The sequence below is a fragment of the Erythrolamprus reginae genome, chromosome Z (genome assembly GCF_031021105.1).
Source record: "Erythrolamprus reginae isolate rEryReg1 chromosome Z, rEryReg1.hap1, whole genome shotgun sequence".
Lineage (NCBI taxonomy): Eukaryota > Metazoa > Chordata > Lepidosauria > Squamata > Dipsadidae > Erythrolamprus > Erythrolamprus reginae.
In genome coordinates, this window is record NC_091963.1 from 107,423,043 (window position 1) to 107,441,768 (window position 18,726).

The 18,726-nt window shown below is 37.2% G+C and overlaps 1 protein-coding gene across 1 annotated transcript; it reads right to left on the bottom strand.

Moving 5' to 3' along the window:
* Positions 1 to 7,363: 7,363 nt before the first annotated feature.
* LOC139175807 (keratin, type I cytoskeletal 19-like) lies at positions 7,364 to 18,007 on the bottom strand. Its single transcript, XM_070767093.1, has 8 exons — positions 17,462 to 18,007; positions 12,906 to 12,988; positions 12,163 to 12,319; positions 11,194 to 11,355; positions 10,921 to 11,046; positions 9,492 to 9,712; positions 8,713 to 8,741; positions 7,364 to 7,591 (listed from the first exon to the last, which is right to left on the bottom strand). Exons 1-8 carry the CDS (start codon positions 17,879 to 17,881, stop codon positions 7,563 to 7,565), a joined length of 1,227 nt encoding a protein of 408 aa, XP_070623194.1. The 5' UTR covers positions 17,882 to 18,007; the 3' UTR covers positions 7,364 to 7,562.
* Positions 18,008 to 18,726: the final 719 nt, after the last annotated feature.

An 18,726-nucleotide genomic window follows, 5' to 3' on the forward strand; every position in this document is an offset into this window, starting at 1 on the left:
CTCCCCAATTGTTTTATTTATTTATTATTTATTTCTTAGATTTGTATGCCGCCCCTCTCCATAGACTCGGGGCGGCTAACAACAGTAATAAACAGCATGTAACAAATCTAATGTTTAAAATAGTCCGCGGAGAGGGGCGGCATACAAATCTAAATAATAAATAAAATAAATAAATAAATAAAATAATTAAAAAACCCTTATTAAAACCAAACATACACACAAACATACCATGCATAAATTGTATAGGCCTAGGGGGAAAAGGGTAGTTCAGTTCCCCCAAGCCTGATGACAGAGGTGGGTTTTGAGGAGCTTACGAAAGGCAAGGAGGGTGGGGGCAATTCTGATCTCCGGGGGGGGGAGCTGGTTCCAGAGAGTTGGGGCCGCCACAGAGAAGGCTTTTCCCCTGGGTCCAGCCAGACGACATTGTCTAGTTGACGGGACCCAAAGAAGACCGACTCTGTGGGACCTAACTGGTCGCTGGGATTCTTGCGGCAGAAGGCGGACCCGGATGTATTCTGGTCCGATGCCATGAAGGGCTTTATAGGTCTTAACCAACACTTTGAATTGTGACCGGAAACTGATTGGCAACCAATGCAGACTGCGGAGTGTTGGTGTAACATGGGCATACCTAGGGAAGCCCATGATTGCTCTCACAGCTGCATTCTGCACGATCTGAAGTTTCCGAACACTTTTCAAAGGTAGCCCCATGTAGAGAGCATTACAGTAGTCGAGCCTCGAGGCGATGAGGGCATGAGTGACTGTGAGCAGTGACCCCCGGTCCAAATAGGGCCGCAACTGGTGCACCAGGCGAACCTGGGCAAACGCCCCCCTCGTCACAGCTGAAAGATGTTTTCATGCTTTTATCCATCCTTTTGTTTAACCATGTACACTGCACCTTTTGCAGTAATAAATAGGATAATGGGCTAGACCTAATGACCTTCCTCTGGCAGGAGGAGAACATCCTTCTCATTTTCTTCAGTCAAAGAAATTGTCCCAATAGCTCAATCTATGATACAATCATGATTCACCACATCTTAAAAAATATTTAAACTGTGACTTAGATTATTCTGCTTCATTCTGTAGGATGAAGTTGGAATAAACAATCGCGATTCAACATACAAGATCATTCTTGCATGTAGATTTTAACATGCGTTAGTTTAGAGTAGATGCAGGCATGCAGAACTGATTTTGAAAATGTTTTGATATAAATCTGGAATTTTTTTTGCCCTGGGAAAAAATATATTTTAAAGAGGTGGTTTTAGCAGAGAACTAAGAATAGTTTTTGCTTGTCAACCCATCATACCGGACATTCTCTTAACCAAACTAAATCAGATAGCGGTACCTGAACACACTTGTAAGTGGATCACAAGCTTCCTAACAGACAGGAAGCAGCAGGTGAAGCTAGCAGAGAATTTCCTTTTGAAATTCTTAATAAAAAGAAGAGGATTTGAGAGTTATTTTCAGAGACTAGTGTTTTTGAGTTCATTTGATCATTGAGCAACCTAGAGCTGATACTGATTTGGTTATTCACTTTTGTCTCCAGTGTTTTACAGTCTCCTGGTTTTACAGACTCCCAAAGGAAGGCATTAAGAAAGATTCCTCTCGCTGGGTTTCCTCCCTCCACCCCTACCCCCAATTACTTTGCTATGGTCATGACTAAGGAGGAGTCTTATCTATGAGAAATTGCTTTCTCCTGGAAAAAGTCATTTCCCTGCCAACAATTTGGTGGAACATTATGTCGAGCATCATTTTTTATTTATTTGTTTGTTTTGTCAAGTATTATTATTATTATTATTATTATTATTATTAATAATAATAATAATAATAATAATAATTAGATTTGTATGCCGCCCCTCTCCGTAGACTCGGGGCGGCTTACAGCAATGGTAAAAACAATATATAATGACAAATCTAATAGTTAGAATCTAAAATAACAATAATACATTTAAAAAGTCTAAAAAACAAGAAACCCCAGTATATATAACCAAAAAATATCTAATATCCTAAGGAGCCCCAAAGATAAAATCCAATTGGAATACCAAGGAATCTATGAAATCCCTTGCAAAACATGTGCAGCCACATACATTGGACAAACCAACCGAAGAGTGAGCCAACGCATTGCAGAACATGTGAATGCAGTTAAAAAAGAAGAAAAGACTTCCTCCCTTGTCCAGCACATTAAAAAAACAGGGCATGAAATTGACTTTGAAAAAACTAAATTACTTCACAAAACAGAGAATTTATATAGAAGAATTGCTCTGGAAGCCATAGAAATTGAGAGGAGCCCCCTTTGCATAAATAAAAGAGATGACACGTCCCGCCTACCAGAAATTTGGAAACCAGCCTTAAACAAAAAAAAAACACTTCATAAAAATCACCATGTCAATCCTTCTAATAATTATGATTTTGGAATTTTGAAATTTGGAAACCAGCCTTAAACAAAAAACACTTCATAAAAATCACCATGACAATTCTTCTAATAATTATGATTACACCAACCAATCAGATCACCAAAACATAATCACCCAATCTATTTGCTACATTCAAACCAAATCTCCACCCCCACACTATATACTAGGAAGAAATGACAGTTGCAAACATTCCATTTTACAACAACACGAAGCTTGGAACTTCAGCCTGATGATGGTGAATGTGATTTCACCGAAACATCGCATAGACATGCAAAATATTACACAGGGCAAAACCCGAACTCAGAACAATCTACATACATATACCCGTGAAAATTTACGAAAACAAATATATATATATATATAAAACATACATGCAATCATATCATACACATATTATACACATCATACATATTGGAGGTATGTAAAGATATAATAATAGTCATATACATGATACTAGTAACAAGAAAAAAAATAAGAAACATTACATATAATAATATTCATATACATGATACTAGTAAAAAAAATAAAAGAAAGATTAGAACAGGGGATGGGAGGCCCACTGGTGCAGTTATGCACGCCCCTTACTGACCTCTTAGGAATTGGGAGAGGTCAACAGTGGATAGTTTAAGGATAAAGTTTTGGGGTTTAGGAAATGATACTACAGAGTCTGGTAGTGAGTTCCAGGCATCAACTATTTGGTTATTAAAATTGTATTTCCTGCAGTCGAGTTTGGAGCGGTTTACATCACGTTTGTATCTGTTATGTGTTCGTGCGTTGTGGTTGAAGCTGAAGTAGTTGTTGACAAGAAGGACGTTGTAGCATATGATTTTCTGGGCTATGCTTAGATTGTGTTTAAGGCGATGTAGTTCTAACCTTTCTAATCTAGGATTGTAAGTCTAGTACAAATCCTGCTTCTTTCCACAACTCTATTCGTTCCTTTTTTGGTCCTTCCTTCCTACTTGTCTCATAGCTTCGCCCATATAACTTTCTTACTGTTTCCTTTTTTTGTTCTCCCTTAATAGTAACTTCTACTTTGAAAGGTAAGCAAAAGCAACGAACACCAAACAACCTTCCCCCCCCCCCCGTCTTTGCCTGTTGAAAAATTATGCAGACTAGTGCTATTGTGGTAAAACAGATCACACATATTAAACATTGTTGAATGCTATTATATACTTGAGCATGTGCAGAAGTTAGCAAAGTAGGTTGATGTCATCAATATAAGTCAACTATCATGTGATTGATGCTGCCACTTTGACTTCTTTTGATATCCTAAAGAATATCCAGTGGGAAAGGGATGCAATAAGTACATGAGATTTAAATCCTTTAAATCCACGTTTCTTCAACACTCCGTGGCGTGCATTGCCTGCCGATCAGATTCCGGTCACAATTCAAAGTGTTGGTCATGACCTTTAAAGCCCTACATGGCATTGGACCAGATTACCTCCGGAACCGCCTGCTACCGCACGAATCCCAGCAACCAATAAGGTCCCACAGAGTTGGCCTTCTCCGGGACCTGTTGACTAAACAATGCCATTTGGCGGGCCCCAGGGGAAGAGCCTTCTCTGTGGCGGCCCTGGCCCTCTGGAACCAACTCCCCCCGGAGATTAGAACTGCCCCCACCCTCCCTGTCTTTCGTAAACTACTCAAGATTCACTTATGCCGCCAGGCATGGGGGAGTTAAGATATTCCTTCCCCCTAGGCATGGTATTCCTCCCCCCTAGGCAAATTATGCATGGTATGTTTATGTGTATTTATTTATTTATTTATTTATTTATTTATTGGATTTGTATGCCGCCCCTCTCCAGAGACTGTTTGGTTTTATAATAAGGGTTTTTAGTTGTTTTATTAATTGGATTGTTACATATTTTTTTTTATTATTGTTGTTAGCCACCCCGATTCTACGGAGAGGGGCGGCATACAAATCCAATAAATAAATAAAATAAATAAAAATAAATCCATCCTAAGGGAAATGAGGTAGCAATTTTCTGTATCACTCTTGAATTAGCCACCTAGTAATTCAGTAGTAGATTGGTGGCATATGTACAGTTGTGAAAACTGACTGTGATCTTCAAAACTACTTAGCATGCAATGCTAAGTTATGGTGTGGTTTGTTAGTTTTCGCTTAGCATCTTATATAAATTGATACTCAGCACAATTACTGACCAGCAAATGTGGAGATCACAGGTGTCAAACTCACGGTCTGCCAGCTGGATGCATCATGTGTTATGCCCCATCCAGTTTAGCAAAGGGGAGGAAAAATCTCAATATGTCATGTGACATCACAGTGATGATGCAAGTTTTACTCCCCTGATGTAGATGATTCAATAATAGCAGCAAAAGCATAATTGCTTGATCTTCACAATTTTTAGAATTTGAAATATTCATACTGAGTTCACAGACTATGGAAAACATTTCCATTAGTAGGGTGCATATCCAGGTTATAGCTTCTCACAGTCTTGCAGCACATTTCTGATCTAATTTAGTGTAATATATCATATTAATCTTCTTGCCTCATAGGGTAGTCAAAAGCTTCCTTTGATGATTCATTGCTTGCTACCAGGTGAAATCATTGCTTGGTAACTAGATTTCATGAAATCAACATGCTGCGATGTTAAATTGATGTGTATAACTTTTGCAGAACTCTGGTTGCTTTTGCTTTTTAATGGTCTGCCTATTACTAAATATTTCTTTTACCCTTTCAAATATTTCTTTTACCCTTTTAAGAGTATCATACAGTTTGAACCTGTCCTTAAAAGCATATTAAGATTTCGACATCTGAAAATTGTTTACAGTGAAAACAATCCACCATATTATCATCATGGCTGCTATAATATTCTTGATGTGTGACTACACATGAAAAGTATTCACAAATTGCAATCTATGCAAAATGTGGCAGCCAGGCTGCCTAACATACATGCATAAAAAAATATATGATGTTTATACTGCAACATATGCACTGGCTACTGACTTCCTGTTGCATACAGTTTCATAATTATTGATGTTGAGCTTTAAAATCCTAAGTTGCTTTGGGCCTGATTAGCAGTCTCTCTCACTATGAAACTGTCCTGTTATTCCGATCGGTAGGAAGAACCTATCTGAACATCTCTACTACTGCTACTACAAAATGGGGAAGAGCATGAAAGACAGATGTGTTATTCAACAACTGTTTACATTAGTGCAAGATTAGCCCTGAAAGAGAGGAAAGAATACTCAATAAACTCAAAAGTACTCTTCTTGATTCCATTTGTATCAAAGAGAATCTCGGTCAGGCTTTCAAAATTCTGTTATTTTAAAATAATTTTCCGAAAGTTCATGTGAAGCTTGTTTCTGACCTTAAATGGCTGATACCTATATGGCTGTATGACTCCGGAAGGTATTTCCCAAAGTTTGACTCCTGCTCTTCTAATGTTATGGAAAATGGTAAAAACGCATGCAAAGATAATGATGTGTCATTTAAATGTATTTTTGTAATATCCTAAGTTATATTATTGGAGTAAATATTCACAAATATTGATTCTGAGATAAAAATTCTAGAGAAGCCTACCCTAGCTCTGGGGATAAAGAAATAATGTCATCTGGCAGGACCCAGGGGAAGAGCCTTCTCTGTGGCGGCCCCAACCCTCTGGAACCAACTCCCATTGGAGATTAGGACTGCCCCCACCCTCCTTGCCTTTTGCAAACTCCTTAAAACCCACTTCTGCCGTCAGGCATGGGGAAATTGATTCCCCCAGGCCGTTTCTGCTTTACGTATGGTTTGTATGAGATGTATGATTGTTTTTTATATTAAGGGTTTTAAATTGTTTTTAACTATTGGATTTGTACTATTTTGTTGTTGTGAGCCGCTCCGAGTCTTCGGAGAGGGGTGGCATACAAATCTAATAAAATAATAATAATAATAATAATAATGAATAATAATAATAATGATGATGATGATGATGATAATAATGATGATGATGATGATGATGATGATGATAATAATAATAAAGGCAGTGGGAAGAGATTAATAAATGTGGCAGACAATTATTCATCTCCCTTGCCAGACAGACAGTGAAGGGCTACCAAATTTTTTACTACCACACTGTGGGTGTGGCTTATGCAGGACACCCTGTGTTTTGTTTCAACGTCTTTCAGTGCAAATTGGGTACTCTGGGGTGGAGCTCCATTTTCGTTACCCCACTGCGTTCCCCCACATCCGGGCAGTAGCCCGCCCCTGTGGGCAGACTAGTTAGCTTGAGGTGAAAGAGAAATTTTTAGCCAGGGCTGCTGGTGTTCCTAATAAAGGAATCATTGTTTCAACTTCAGAGGGTTTGTCGGGTATGGGGAATTGAGTCAGAGCAGGACTTTCACTGTTTTCCTGAGAATAAAGGGAAGACAGAAAATACTTTCTATCTTGCAAGATTCTGTTAATGTAACCTTACAATAAAAGTCGAATTAGTATTCCCGTTTCTGCCTCTTGTTTTGGACTACCTTGCAGGACTAATAGTGCCTGCCGTTGAATTCTCTTTCTGACTCAGAAAATGTGAACTGATTCAGTAGATGAACATCAAATATTGATTCCCACCCCCAGAGGTTATATGCACAGAACAGCCCAGTTTGCATTGATGTGTATAGGTTTGTATAGAATATAGAGTGTTTTCTACTCAAAATGCTCGTCTCTAATAACATGGATCATGTGGGCCAGGATTGATGAGGATCAAAAGACAAAAACTAGATGGGATTGGGTCAGGAAAACTGAACTTTTGCATGGTACGTGAAGAATCCATCCAGCTACACACTCCCTCCCCCGCCCACATCTCAGGCTGCATACAATTGAAGAGTTTTAAAGATATAATAAACTTGTGATATACACATGTTTGTAGTAGTGAAAATTTTAGCTGCTCTTTAAACTGCCAATCAGTGCTTGCTGTATTTAAAAGCCAAGTTTGTTGCTAGAAATAAGTCTCCATTTAGAATTTGCAAGACCCAAAAGAACTTTATTAGACAGATAAAGAAAAGCAACTAAGTCAAATTGTTACATCATCCCCAGCCACCAAGAATAAGTGCTTAAGAAACTACAGCTGTGTGAAACACTACATTTCCATCTCTTGATGATGGCAGCTACCAGTTGTAATCTCTGTGTTGAGTATTTGTGCAGAACATAGAAGGTGTTCTTTAAGGCTTCTTACCAGTAACTACTTTGTCTATAGCAAAACAAGGAAGAAATGAAGCTTTATTAGGCACAAATTATATGTTAATAAAGACATTGTACTTGAAGGAAAGAACATGCCCTGGAATGATCAGTGAACACGCAACATCTCATGATACTTCCTAGCCTTTTTGTAAATAAGTCTGTCTTTATGCCATTGTAATGAGGGGACTGTGAGATATCTGTGGTTCTAATCAACTTGCATGGACTTGTGCTTTTATTGCATTTTATTATTTTATTGCATTTATGATTATTGCTTTTCAATACAAAAATGGCATTGGAACTTACTCCAGATGGGAATGTGATTTAATTTATCTTGTACATGCCTAGTTTCTAGAATCATGCTTTTTAAAACTTGGCAATTTTCAGATGTATGCCAAAATTCCCCAGATTGAAAAATTCTGGGAATTAAAGTCTACAAGTTTTAAACTTGGCAAGTTTGGAAAATATCTTTCTAGAATCTAGATAATCTCTTTTGGCAGATATTCCCTCAAAAGTTAAAATGATAGTAGCAGCATAGGAAATGATAAGTATCTTGATAGACCACAACTCTCATTGTCCCTTGACATTAACTATCAGGCTTAAACTGATAGAAAATGAAATCCAAAACATTTGGAGGGTAACAGATTGTTCATTTATACCATGAGGCCATAGCCTCTGTTTGGAGGATGTATATGATATTTTGGACATTATCAAATATATAGTTGACAATGAAAAAGAAGTAAATGATGGCCAGGAAGGAGTAAATGTGGAGTAGAAGTAAGTTAAGGGAGATGGAGATATTGACAAAAAATAACTACTAATTAGTTAGTTTAAGAAAAGTTCCCCATTGTGACATTCTAATGAAAATTCAGTCTCAAAGAATTTACAGTATCAGGATTTTAAAGAAATGACAAGTAGTATATTTTGTAATACAATCCATCCTGATTTTCTTCTGTCATGGAATTCAACATTGTCTGAAGAAAAATTTACAAGTAACAGTCTTCTTCCTAGATCTGAATTTGATTACTTTTAAGCAAAATGGCTGTCTATCATGTACTATCCAGCCTACATCCAGAAACTATATTAAAAATTGCTTTCCATAATTTTCCCTCCCTCAAAATAACAAAACCTTACCATACATTCCTGAGGCATTACCTGAAAAGCTGTGGAGAGGAAAAAAAGAAAAAGAAAGAATAGTTACACTCAAAATCACAACAGACAAATGAGCAACCAATAACCCAGGTGCCTGGGGTTGTTTTTCTAAAGCAAATTAAAGAGAATTTATCATCTTTATCAATTTAAGAACGAAATATTTAAACAACTTAAAGCTTTTTTAAAATGAATAAACAAATAAACCCTGTTCAGAATTAGCCTGAGTGACAGGAAGCAAACCCAAAGACTAGGCTTTCAGAATCAGAAGTATTCTTCCCATACAACTAATCTTTCCCCACTCTCATCCCCATTGACTACAACATAGAGATTGAGCAACTTGACTAGCATTAGACTACCATTCCATGCATCCTTCCAAAGCAATGATTCTCATGACTCGCTGGAGAATTCTGAGAGTTGAAGTCTGCACAGTTGTCCAAATCGACAAAAATGTTATAATCTGACACTATTCTACTTCACCCTCTATTAAGGAGGGTGCTTGGTCATTTTTTTCCTATGTTTGATGGGAAACAAACAGAGCCAGGGTATCTAAAGGTTCCTTTCCTTAATTTGTTTGCAAATAATAAGGACAGCACTATTTTTCAGCTTCATTATTTTGGAAAATAGCACTCAGCAATTCATTTTGCTCAAGGCACACGGCAGCTAACAGATGCAAAACAACATATATAATTTATAGAAATGATACAAAATGAAGATGCTTAAAGCTACCAATAGTAACATGTTTATATTTGGAAGCAACTTACTTGAAGTCTTGGCCGTCCAAGAGCTGGCGATAAGTTTCAATCTCTTGCTCCAGACGGGTTTTGATGTCCATCAACATTCTATAGTCATTGTTCTGTCTTTCCATGTCACTGCGGAGATCAACCAGCTGGGCTTCTATGTTGCTGATTAGGTTTTGGATTTGGCAGAGCTGGACGCCATAGCGAGCTTCTGTGTCTCCTAAGGTGCCTTCCAGGGCAGATTTCTGAGAAGAAGAAGACATTGTTGAGAAGGAAAATTCAGTGCTTTCTGAAAAAAAATCTGTAGCGTCAGTTTGAAAGAAATTTCAAACTTTTTTTTTTTTTTGAAAACTGGGGCAAGTTTAGGAAGAGAAATTAGGTATTAAGGGGTAACACTTATATTTGGTTAACTTGCACTGAGCTCAGGGGTCTCCAACCTTGGTAACTTTAAGACTGGTGAACTTAAACTCCCAGTAAAGTTGGCTGAAGAATTGAGTTGAAGTTCACCAGTCTTAAAGTTACCAAGGTTGGAGACCCCTGCAACAGAGGACTGCTGAAACATGGCATGGCATTTTTCAGAAGCATTGGTGAGATTGACTTGAACATTTAATTATTTACTATTTCATATCTCACAATTACTAGTTCTTTTTTTCACTTGTTTGCTATGTTGGTGGAGGGGACAAAAACAAAAACAGAAGACGCTGCTTTATAAAGTGCACATTTTCTTGTTCAGTACTGCCAACACTTTCTGGGTCCACACATATTTTCAGCCCTAATGCAGTTTTTAAAAATTTGTTGTGTATTGATATAAGTGCACTAGTGTGCCCTCCATCCCCTGTCCAATTGTCTCTCCTATATTTCATATATCTTTTCTCCCATTCATATATCTTTTCCTCTACTCTTCATTGATGTATTCTATTATCATATCTCTTCTTCTATCCCTTCCCTGGTATTTACTACTACATATTTTTATTCTCTTTAACTTTCAATTTGTATTGGGCAAAATAAATAAATAAATAAATAAATAAATAAATAAATAAATAAATAAATAAATAAATAAATAAATAAATAAATAAATAAATAAATAAATAAATAAATAAATAAATAAATAAATAAATAAATAAATAAATAAATAAATAAATAAATATAAATTTAAACATTATATTTACAGTTTAGTGTTTTATAGACCCAACTTACTCTGTTTTATTCAATATGCCGTGCTTAAATAACAGCTTAATAAAATATTGAATTAAATATTTGACCAGTATTGTCTCTTCAGATCTATTGCAGGTGACAGAAATCAAATCTCTGAATGTTTAGTTGTTACTTCTTCGCATTTCATATATGTGTCCGTACACATGCATCTAAACATGCATGGCTCAAGGGATCAAATCAAGTTACTTATTTCAAGATTCAGACATTGGCTTTCCTTCACTGCCATTGATCCACATACCATGCTAAGTTGGGATTGCAGCTCTATCTCCAAACCTTGGAGAGTCCGTCTCAAGTCAGTAATTTCCGTCTTGCTGGTCTGCAGCTGTTCAGTATTGATGGCAACCTCTTTGTTCAGTTCTTCGGTCTATATATATTTTAAAGAGAAGGTGACATTTATAAGTCAGATCATGATTTGGAGAACCATACCAGCCCAGTAGTCTCTTCCCGAATCATTTTTCCTGAAGAATTCTCCCTGTCCCATTTCATTTTCTCCCCATTTTTCTTAGCTCACCTTGCTCGCAAACCATGCCTCCGCATCCCTTCGGTTCTTGTCAGCCAACAGCTCATACTGGTCTCTCATGTCTGCCAGGATCTTGGTGAGGTCAATGCCTGGGGCAGAATCAACTTCCACACTAACTTGGCCACCAACTTGGCCAGAGAGAGAACTCATTTCCTTTAAAATGAGAGGGGAGAAAAAGCCCAAACATTAATTGAGGATCTATTTGCATAGCAACATAGATCTAACTTAGACTTTCTACACCCCTATCTAAAACTACATCCCATTCCTAAGAGGTCTGTAAGGGGCATGCTTAAGTACGCCATTGCCCACCATCTCTGGCCTATTGTCCTATTGCCTAATTTACGTGCATCTACTTTGCTAATGTTTATGTTTATACAAATGCCTACAACCTTGTACATGCTTGACAAAATAAATAAATAACAAACAAACAAACAAACAAACAAACAAACAAACAAACAAACCACTCAATTGTTATACAAGATGCTAGGAAGGTACAGCTGTGGTGGTGCAGCAGTTAGAATGCAGAATTGCAGGCTAAATTCCATCAGTTCAGCAGTTTAAGTCTCACTGACTCAGCCTTCCATCCTTCTGAAGTTGGTAAAATGAGGACCCAAATTATGGGGGCAATATGTTGGCTCTAAGTAAACCACTTAGAGAGGGCCCTAAAGCACTGTGAAGTCTAAGTGCTATTGCTATTACTATTGACAGATAAAGCTAAGACTTTCTGCCGACCTTAGATTTAGTGTAGAACGTTGTCTTATTGACAATGCTGAATGTACAGCCCCTGTTGCAGTTATAGAATAGAGACTGTGAAATGCCTTTTAGTACTATTTTAAGAAGAATGAGTGATGTTCATAGAATTTAAGTTAGTTACATATAACTTCAATCCCACTCTTTGGTTTTATTTTAATCATAACAAAATGAGTTTCCAACCCAGAGAACAAGTGGTTCTCTCTTTACCTCCTCATGGTTCTTCTTGAGATAAGCCAGTTCTTCTTTCAAGCTTTCAATTTGCATCTCCAGGTCAGTTCTAGACAAGGTCAGCTCATCCAACACTCGGCGTAAGCCATTAATGTCAGCTTCCACACTCATGCGCAGGGCTTGCTCAGTCTCAAACCTGGTTAAAGAAAGAAACATCTCACTTTTCTTAAGCATACTTTAAAATGTCACGGATTCTGTTTCATTTTGTCAATCCATTTCCTGATATAGAGATGTTTACAATGCTAGGCCGGTTGACAAGGAGGGGATAAAGATATCTAGATACAGAAGACTGATGTTATGCCTTTTATGTGACCACTTCTTTTGTAATAGGTAACAATGCTAATTAAGAGATCACTGATGAATAGATCCTTTTCAGATTCCTTCCCCTATTCCCTCCCATAATTTGCAAATGGCAAATATACATTTCTCCCCGTTTTATTGCTTGTGAAAATAGATTCTGCCCAGCAGCACTGGGAATTCATTGGAAATACGTGCCAAATCCACCATAGCTAATTTATACAACAAAGATGGTAAATCTTTTGCACTGCTTATTCCTTTCCCTTTTAATAATTAACTGACTACAGGCGACACAGTTTATGGATTGTGATTTTAGTACAGCATGTTTACTTGACAGACAGGATTTTATCATAGATTTTATCTAGTCTGTGGTCTACAACTATGATAAAATTCTATTACTATTGGACTATGAAAGATTAACTTACTTGGTTTTAAAGTCATCAGCAGCCAACCTGGCATTATCAATCTGCAGGATCATTTTGTTATTTTCAATTGTTGCAACCAGGATCTGCAAGACAAGAAGTAACACACAATTGGAGTGGTTTGCTTTTGGTCGTAGCATTTCTTTTTAGAAAACTACTCTGAGCTCCATATACAGGCAGTTGATGGGCTGTGTTTGTGTGTCTTTAGGTTTCTTGGAGTGAACTGACTTCTTCTCTAGACATCCATGTTGTATTTTTACTTGTTTACTTAAAAGAAGATTGCCCCGCACCAAAAGTTTCAGTTGATCATTGACTAAATCAATGGGACTAAAAGTCTTTCAATTCTGTTATTTCTAAGGATATGTTTCATGGCTCCTTTTGCCTTAATATAGTCATGTTATACAACTTACGCTATTCATTAGACTGATATGAGTTCTACAAGTTCTATAAATAAGCTATTTACTAGTTTGATTGGACTATGCAGGTAACAAATTGATTCACCTAAAAAATTTAATATACATTCTCATCAGAACATTGTAGGCTGTTGGCATAAAGATATGTCTATCACTTTCTTCTTGCAATGCAACTTTTACAATGTAAATTCAGCATAACCAACATTGAAATAAATAAAAGTTATAAAATTTATTTAATTGGATTTGTATGCCGCCCCTCTCCAAGGACTCGGGGCGATGTGGTTAACTTGTGGTTAACTTCAAGTAGCAGCAGGTATAGGATTAGGAAAATCATCCAGCCAAAGACATAGTGCTTTACAGATATTTTTTTTTTAAATAATTCTTGGCTTTCTAATTCCACCTTTTCCTCAAGAATCCAAGGCAGTTTACATATGGATCTCCATTTTATTGTTTTTTTCTGAGAGTGAGTGACTGATGTGGTGGAATGTAGCCTGGATTCCAGGAAAGATGAATTGCATTCCAGATGACAAAGAGGCATAGAGAAGTTTAGATACTTTGATTAGGAGAAAAAGGCTTTTTCCTAGTAATTTTCAGAGTATATCTATAGTAATGGAAATAGTTGCTTTAGTTTGGCAAGATTTTTGTCTATAAGTGGGGGAAAATAAAGGAAACTTTTAGAAATAACTCCACATGTTCTTGGTTCTTGGGGCCTGACAGTCACCTTGGAATTGAGTCTCTGATCCTACTCCAGCGCCTTAACTAGTGTACCATAATCAATGTCAAACATTCACATTTGGGATTCTGTCCAACTTTACTGTCACAAAGAAGTTTTGGCCTGGCTCTTTACTTTACATACTAACTTTCTTTGTGGCTCAGCTTCAACATATCAAATTCTTTAAAACTAACAGCCAACTTGCAAGTTTGTAATCATTAACTGCTAGGCTGTATTGGTTTCTTTATAATAAATATTTTTATTTATTTATGTATTCAATTTGTATGCTGCCCTTCTCCCTAGAGACTCGAGGTAGCTCAGAACCAAAAATTATAAAATACAGATAATACAAAATAAATAAAAGATAGATAGATAGATAGATAGATAGATAGATAGATAGATAGATAGATAGATAGATAGATAGAGTTTGTTTTTCTTTTACTCTGTACTTTTAGGGTGTGTGTTTCTTATCTAAACAAATTGGAGATTAAGTGATTCTGTTGTCACAAAATAAATTTTGGTTGTATGCAGTGATGGGCTACCAAAAGTTTTACTACCACACTGTGGGTGTGGCTTATGCATTTTGTTTCAACATCTTTCAGTGCAAATTGGGTGCTCTGGGGTGGAGCTCCAAATTTTGCTACTGGAACTGTGTTCCTGAATGTACCCATAGGAGCCCATCACTGGTATGTATAGAAAAATGTATGATTGTATAAAAAAGGGTTTACTTAATTACTGATTTCTTGTCTTCTTTTTCCTCTTTACCAAATAGCAGAAACAAAACCAAGCTTTGTGGTTTAATTGAATGGAAGGTCTCTACTCTGATTCCAGATTAAGATATATAGGTGGCCTTTAGGAATATTAAGACAATGAAGGAAGGAGCTTCAGAGATCTTTATCTCAAAAGGTTCCAAAGGAGAATGTTTGCATTCAGTCTTCAAGGATGGAGGCTTTATGCATCATTGCAGAACAGAAAAAAACTAACACATAGCACATGAACAAATAGAGATACCCATTTAATAATAACATAGGAGATATTTTGCTGAAATGGAGAAGATTAAGATCAGATGCACTTCCTGCCATGACATCCTAAATTAAAGGAGAATCAACAAAAATTAAGAGGTCCTCATGTGATCAAAAGAATAATCTTGACTTTTTTGACTCTCCTCTGGATACCCCTGCTTTCCATTGTCTAAAATAGATGATCACAGTCATTGGCCTCTTTTTTATTTTCACATATTTTCTTTTAAAAGTTTAAAGTGGACTTGTATAAGCAATGTCCTTCAGTTAAAGCATTGTCCTTGAACAATTTTTCAAACAGGATACTTTCTTAGCACCTTTAAATACTGTACAATTATATCCTCTAGAAAACAAAATCTAAGGCATTTCTATTTCCTGGAGACAGCCAACTACAGCAATTTAGCACTATGTATATGGGAGAAGGGAGAGGAAGAATGGAAATTTTGGGTCAAAATATTGGGCAAGTTGCTGTTGAGAGATGTCCTATGCTTAAAATTTGGTGTAGCCTTGAACTGATAGAAGTGCACAATTTTGAGATAAAATGGGGCAATGTATGAGAAGGTCCATAGCTGAAATCAAATATAAGAAATTATCTAGAATGCACAGACTACGAACTGAAACACTTTTAAAATAGAGCTGGTGAAATGGATAGGAATGATGTAAATTATGCTTAATTTATAATCCATTGATCCAATGCAACCCAATGTAAACAATGCAACATGCAAATATCAACAGATTTGCTCAGGAATGCATTTCAGACCATCTTCTCAGCATACAAGCATTACAATATTTAAAGAGTATATAATGATGATTTTATCTGCAGCGATAGTGAGAAAAATAAATTAATATGCTAGTAGTAGTCAAGCATTTAGCTAACATGAGAGTGGTGCTAATAGCCGAAAAGAGGTGCTAATTCAAGAATCAAGAAATACCTTAATTCTCAACAGCACATGGATCTAAATTTGGAAATGTAAGTTCTTGTAGCTACATGAGATATATCTGCCTTAGGCATATTGTTTAATTAATTACTTAGTATTATTTGATAAATCAATTGATCAAACATTGCTCCAGATGACATATAACAGACACAGATGCAGCTACTATTGTCTATGCTCTAAAAAAATGATTTTGATTCTTGTCTAATGTACATAATTCCATTACTCTTATTCAGTTTTTTAAAGGTGAAGTATGTCAGAATTATGCTGTACACACACACACACACACACACATACACACACACACACACACAGCATTCTTTGTCCAGAGTTTGGCAAAATGGACAGTAATCCTTAAATACAGGCAATCCTTGTTCTCAAACTATTCATTTAACCATGGTTCAAAGTTGCAACAGCTTTAGGAAAAGTGCTTTCTGAATTACATTTGCACTTATGAACATTGAACCGCCTCCATGGTCACATGATCACAATTCTGGTGCTTGGCAACCAGATCATATTTACAACTGATTGCAGTATCTTGTGCTCTTGTGATTGGCAACCTTTTTTTAAAAAAACATTCATTGAGGAAGTAGATTTACTTCACAACCTCTCTAAAATTGGACATAAAATTAGGTCTGTTCATGTGTGGACTTGACTTGCACTGATTTGTGACTAAAATTCTAGTCCCAAGTTCTGCTGGGAAGTCACTAACTATGTAATAAAAATGAAGTAAAGGCACTTGAATGCTTCCTGGATGATGTTTATGCTTTGCAATAGACAGCAAGCAAAATATTTGCCAACCAGGTCCAATGATTCAAGCTAAGTGAATAACAGTGAATATTAGGGATTTATTAATATTAATTTATCAGCTATCTTCAGAGAGGCTACTGGAATTTGAGTTTGTCGTATTAATGTCACCATGCCATATGAGACTTAAAAATGAGTGTTTTTAGAGAAATGCAGAGCAGCGTTTAAACTATTGCCTATCTCACCATGTTCACAGTGCAAGCCAGAAAAAAAGTGCAGGAGATGAACTTAAGGGGAATCCCTTAGTTGCTGATTTATAATTCCCAATCAACATGGTCAATGGTGGGGTAGGTTGGAAGTTGCAATTTAGTTTTCTCTGCAGGGCCAGAGCCCTTTTCCATTTTAGGAATTTCAGAAATATGGGAAAATTTTCAAACATAGAACTGACAAAGTTTACATTTTGTGCTAAGTCATGGTTCCTTGTGCATCGCCTACAACTGGCAGAGTTGCACAATGTGTAAAGCCCTAATCCATGACGTACAAAGCAAAAAAATTGCATAATATATTAATCCAGTAACAAAGAAACCTTTTTAGAGTATAGTATGATCTGCAATACTATTCACTGGCTGTCCAAAGACTCGAGCCGACATATCCCAATTGAAATATCTTTCACAAGAGGCTGAAAGGTCAATAAATCCCTGGGGATTCAATTTATCCAAGTCCAAAGTCTTACCTTGTCCCGGAGGTCCTCAATGGTCTTGTAATATGGGGAGTAATCACGGGTCGCGGTCGGTCCCTGCTTCTGGTACCAGTCTCGGATTTTAACCTCTAGCTCAGTATTTGCCTCCTCAAGGGCACGCACTTTGTCCAGGTAGTTTGCCAGGCGGTCATTCAAATTCTGCATAGTTATCTTTTCGTTTCCCGAAAGGAGGCCATCACTGACAGTTACGTTCCCTCCAGCCCCACCAAAGCAGCCACCCCCAAAGCCAAAACTTCCACCACCATAGCCACTATTTAGGCCTCCTCCAAACCCAGGAGAGGCAAATTTAGGAGAAGATAGCCCATGGATGCTTGGAGGTCTGAATGAAGAAGAACCACCAAACCCTCCACCACCAATGACAGAAGAAGATTGCCTAAAGCTGTAGCTGTTCATGATGATGGAATATCTCAGACCAGCTCTTGGCAATCAAGTGACTCCCCTTTGTGCTCTGCAGACAATGTGAGCAGTTCTCCCCTCTCCCTGTCTTTTATTCTGTCCTGTTGTGGGAGTTGTCCATCCAACCTGCTGATATGTGAGCCTTCTGGAATGGACCAAACCCTTTGCCAGCATACAGATTCCTCTCATTGGTCAGTCAGAGAGAAATGGGCTGTTTCTTTTCCAAATATTTGCTTAGAAATATTTCCCTCCCCTCCCCTGGTCCAACAATGTGTCCCCCCTCTCCTCCTCCTTTTTTGAACAAGTTGTGATTCACAGTAGGTGGCTTTCTGTTCAAAAGCAAGACATTGATAAACGCTAGGTGATCATTTACTTAAGCCTCAGCTTAAAACCTTGAGCACACATACCTGCCCTGACACACACTGGTTCTTTTGTGAAAGGGCTGTTGGGGGGAGGGAAACAACTTGGAGCAGAAATCCAGCAAACGAAGCAGGTAAAATATTTCAGTGAAACCCAGACAAGAATTCATGCCCCCACCCCATCCCTGCAACACTCATCTTCTTATTAAAAAGGGCTGTGAACATATACTCAGAATATCTTGGTTGCTCCTGGTTGCTATAAAAACAGATTTCTTTGAAAGAAGAAGGTAAAAAGCTGACTCTAATCATATGTATAAATCCTCAAACGTATAAATGTGTAAATCCTTAATATCTCAAAAGATTATTTTAGCTGAGGAGGGAAACACTAGCAAACAAGTGCTTCTTTTCTGCATTGAAAACCGGAAATTCTTGAGGGTGTGTTCTCGCATGGATGAGCATTTTCATGCATAGCCAATCTGTGTG

Bases quoted from the DNA above. Each gene is read 5' to 3' on its own strand.
- LOC139175807 (XM_070767093.1), bottom strand. From the start codon at position 17,881: ATGAACAGCTACAGCTTTAGGCAATCTTCTTCTGTCATTGGTGGTGGA. The intron at 12,989-17,461 runs GTAAGACTTTGG...CTTGTCTTGCAG, and splicing joins TTGAGGACCTCCGGGACAAG to ATCCTGGTTGCAACAATTGA. The intron at 11,356-12,162 runs GTAAAGAGAGAA...CTCATTTTAAAG, and splicing joins TCAAGAAGAACCATGAGGAG to GAAATGAGTTCTCTCTCTGG.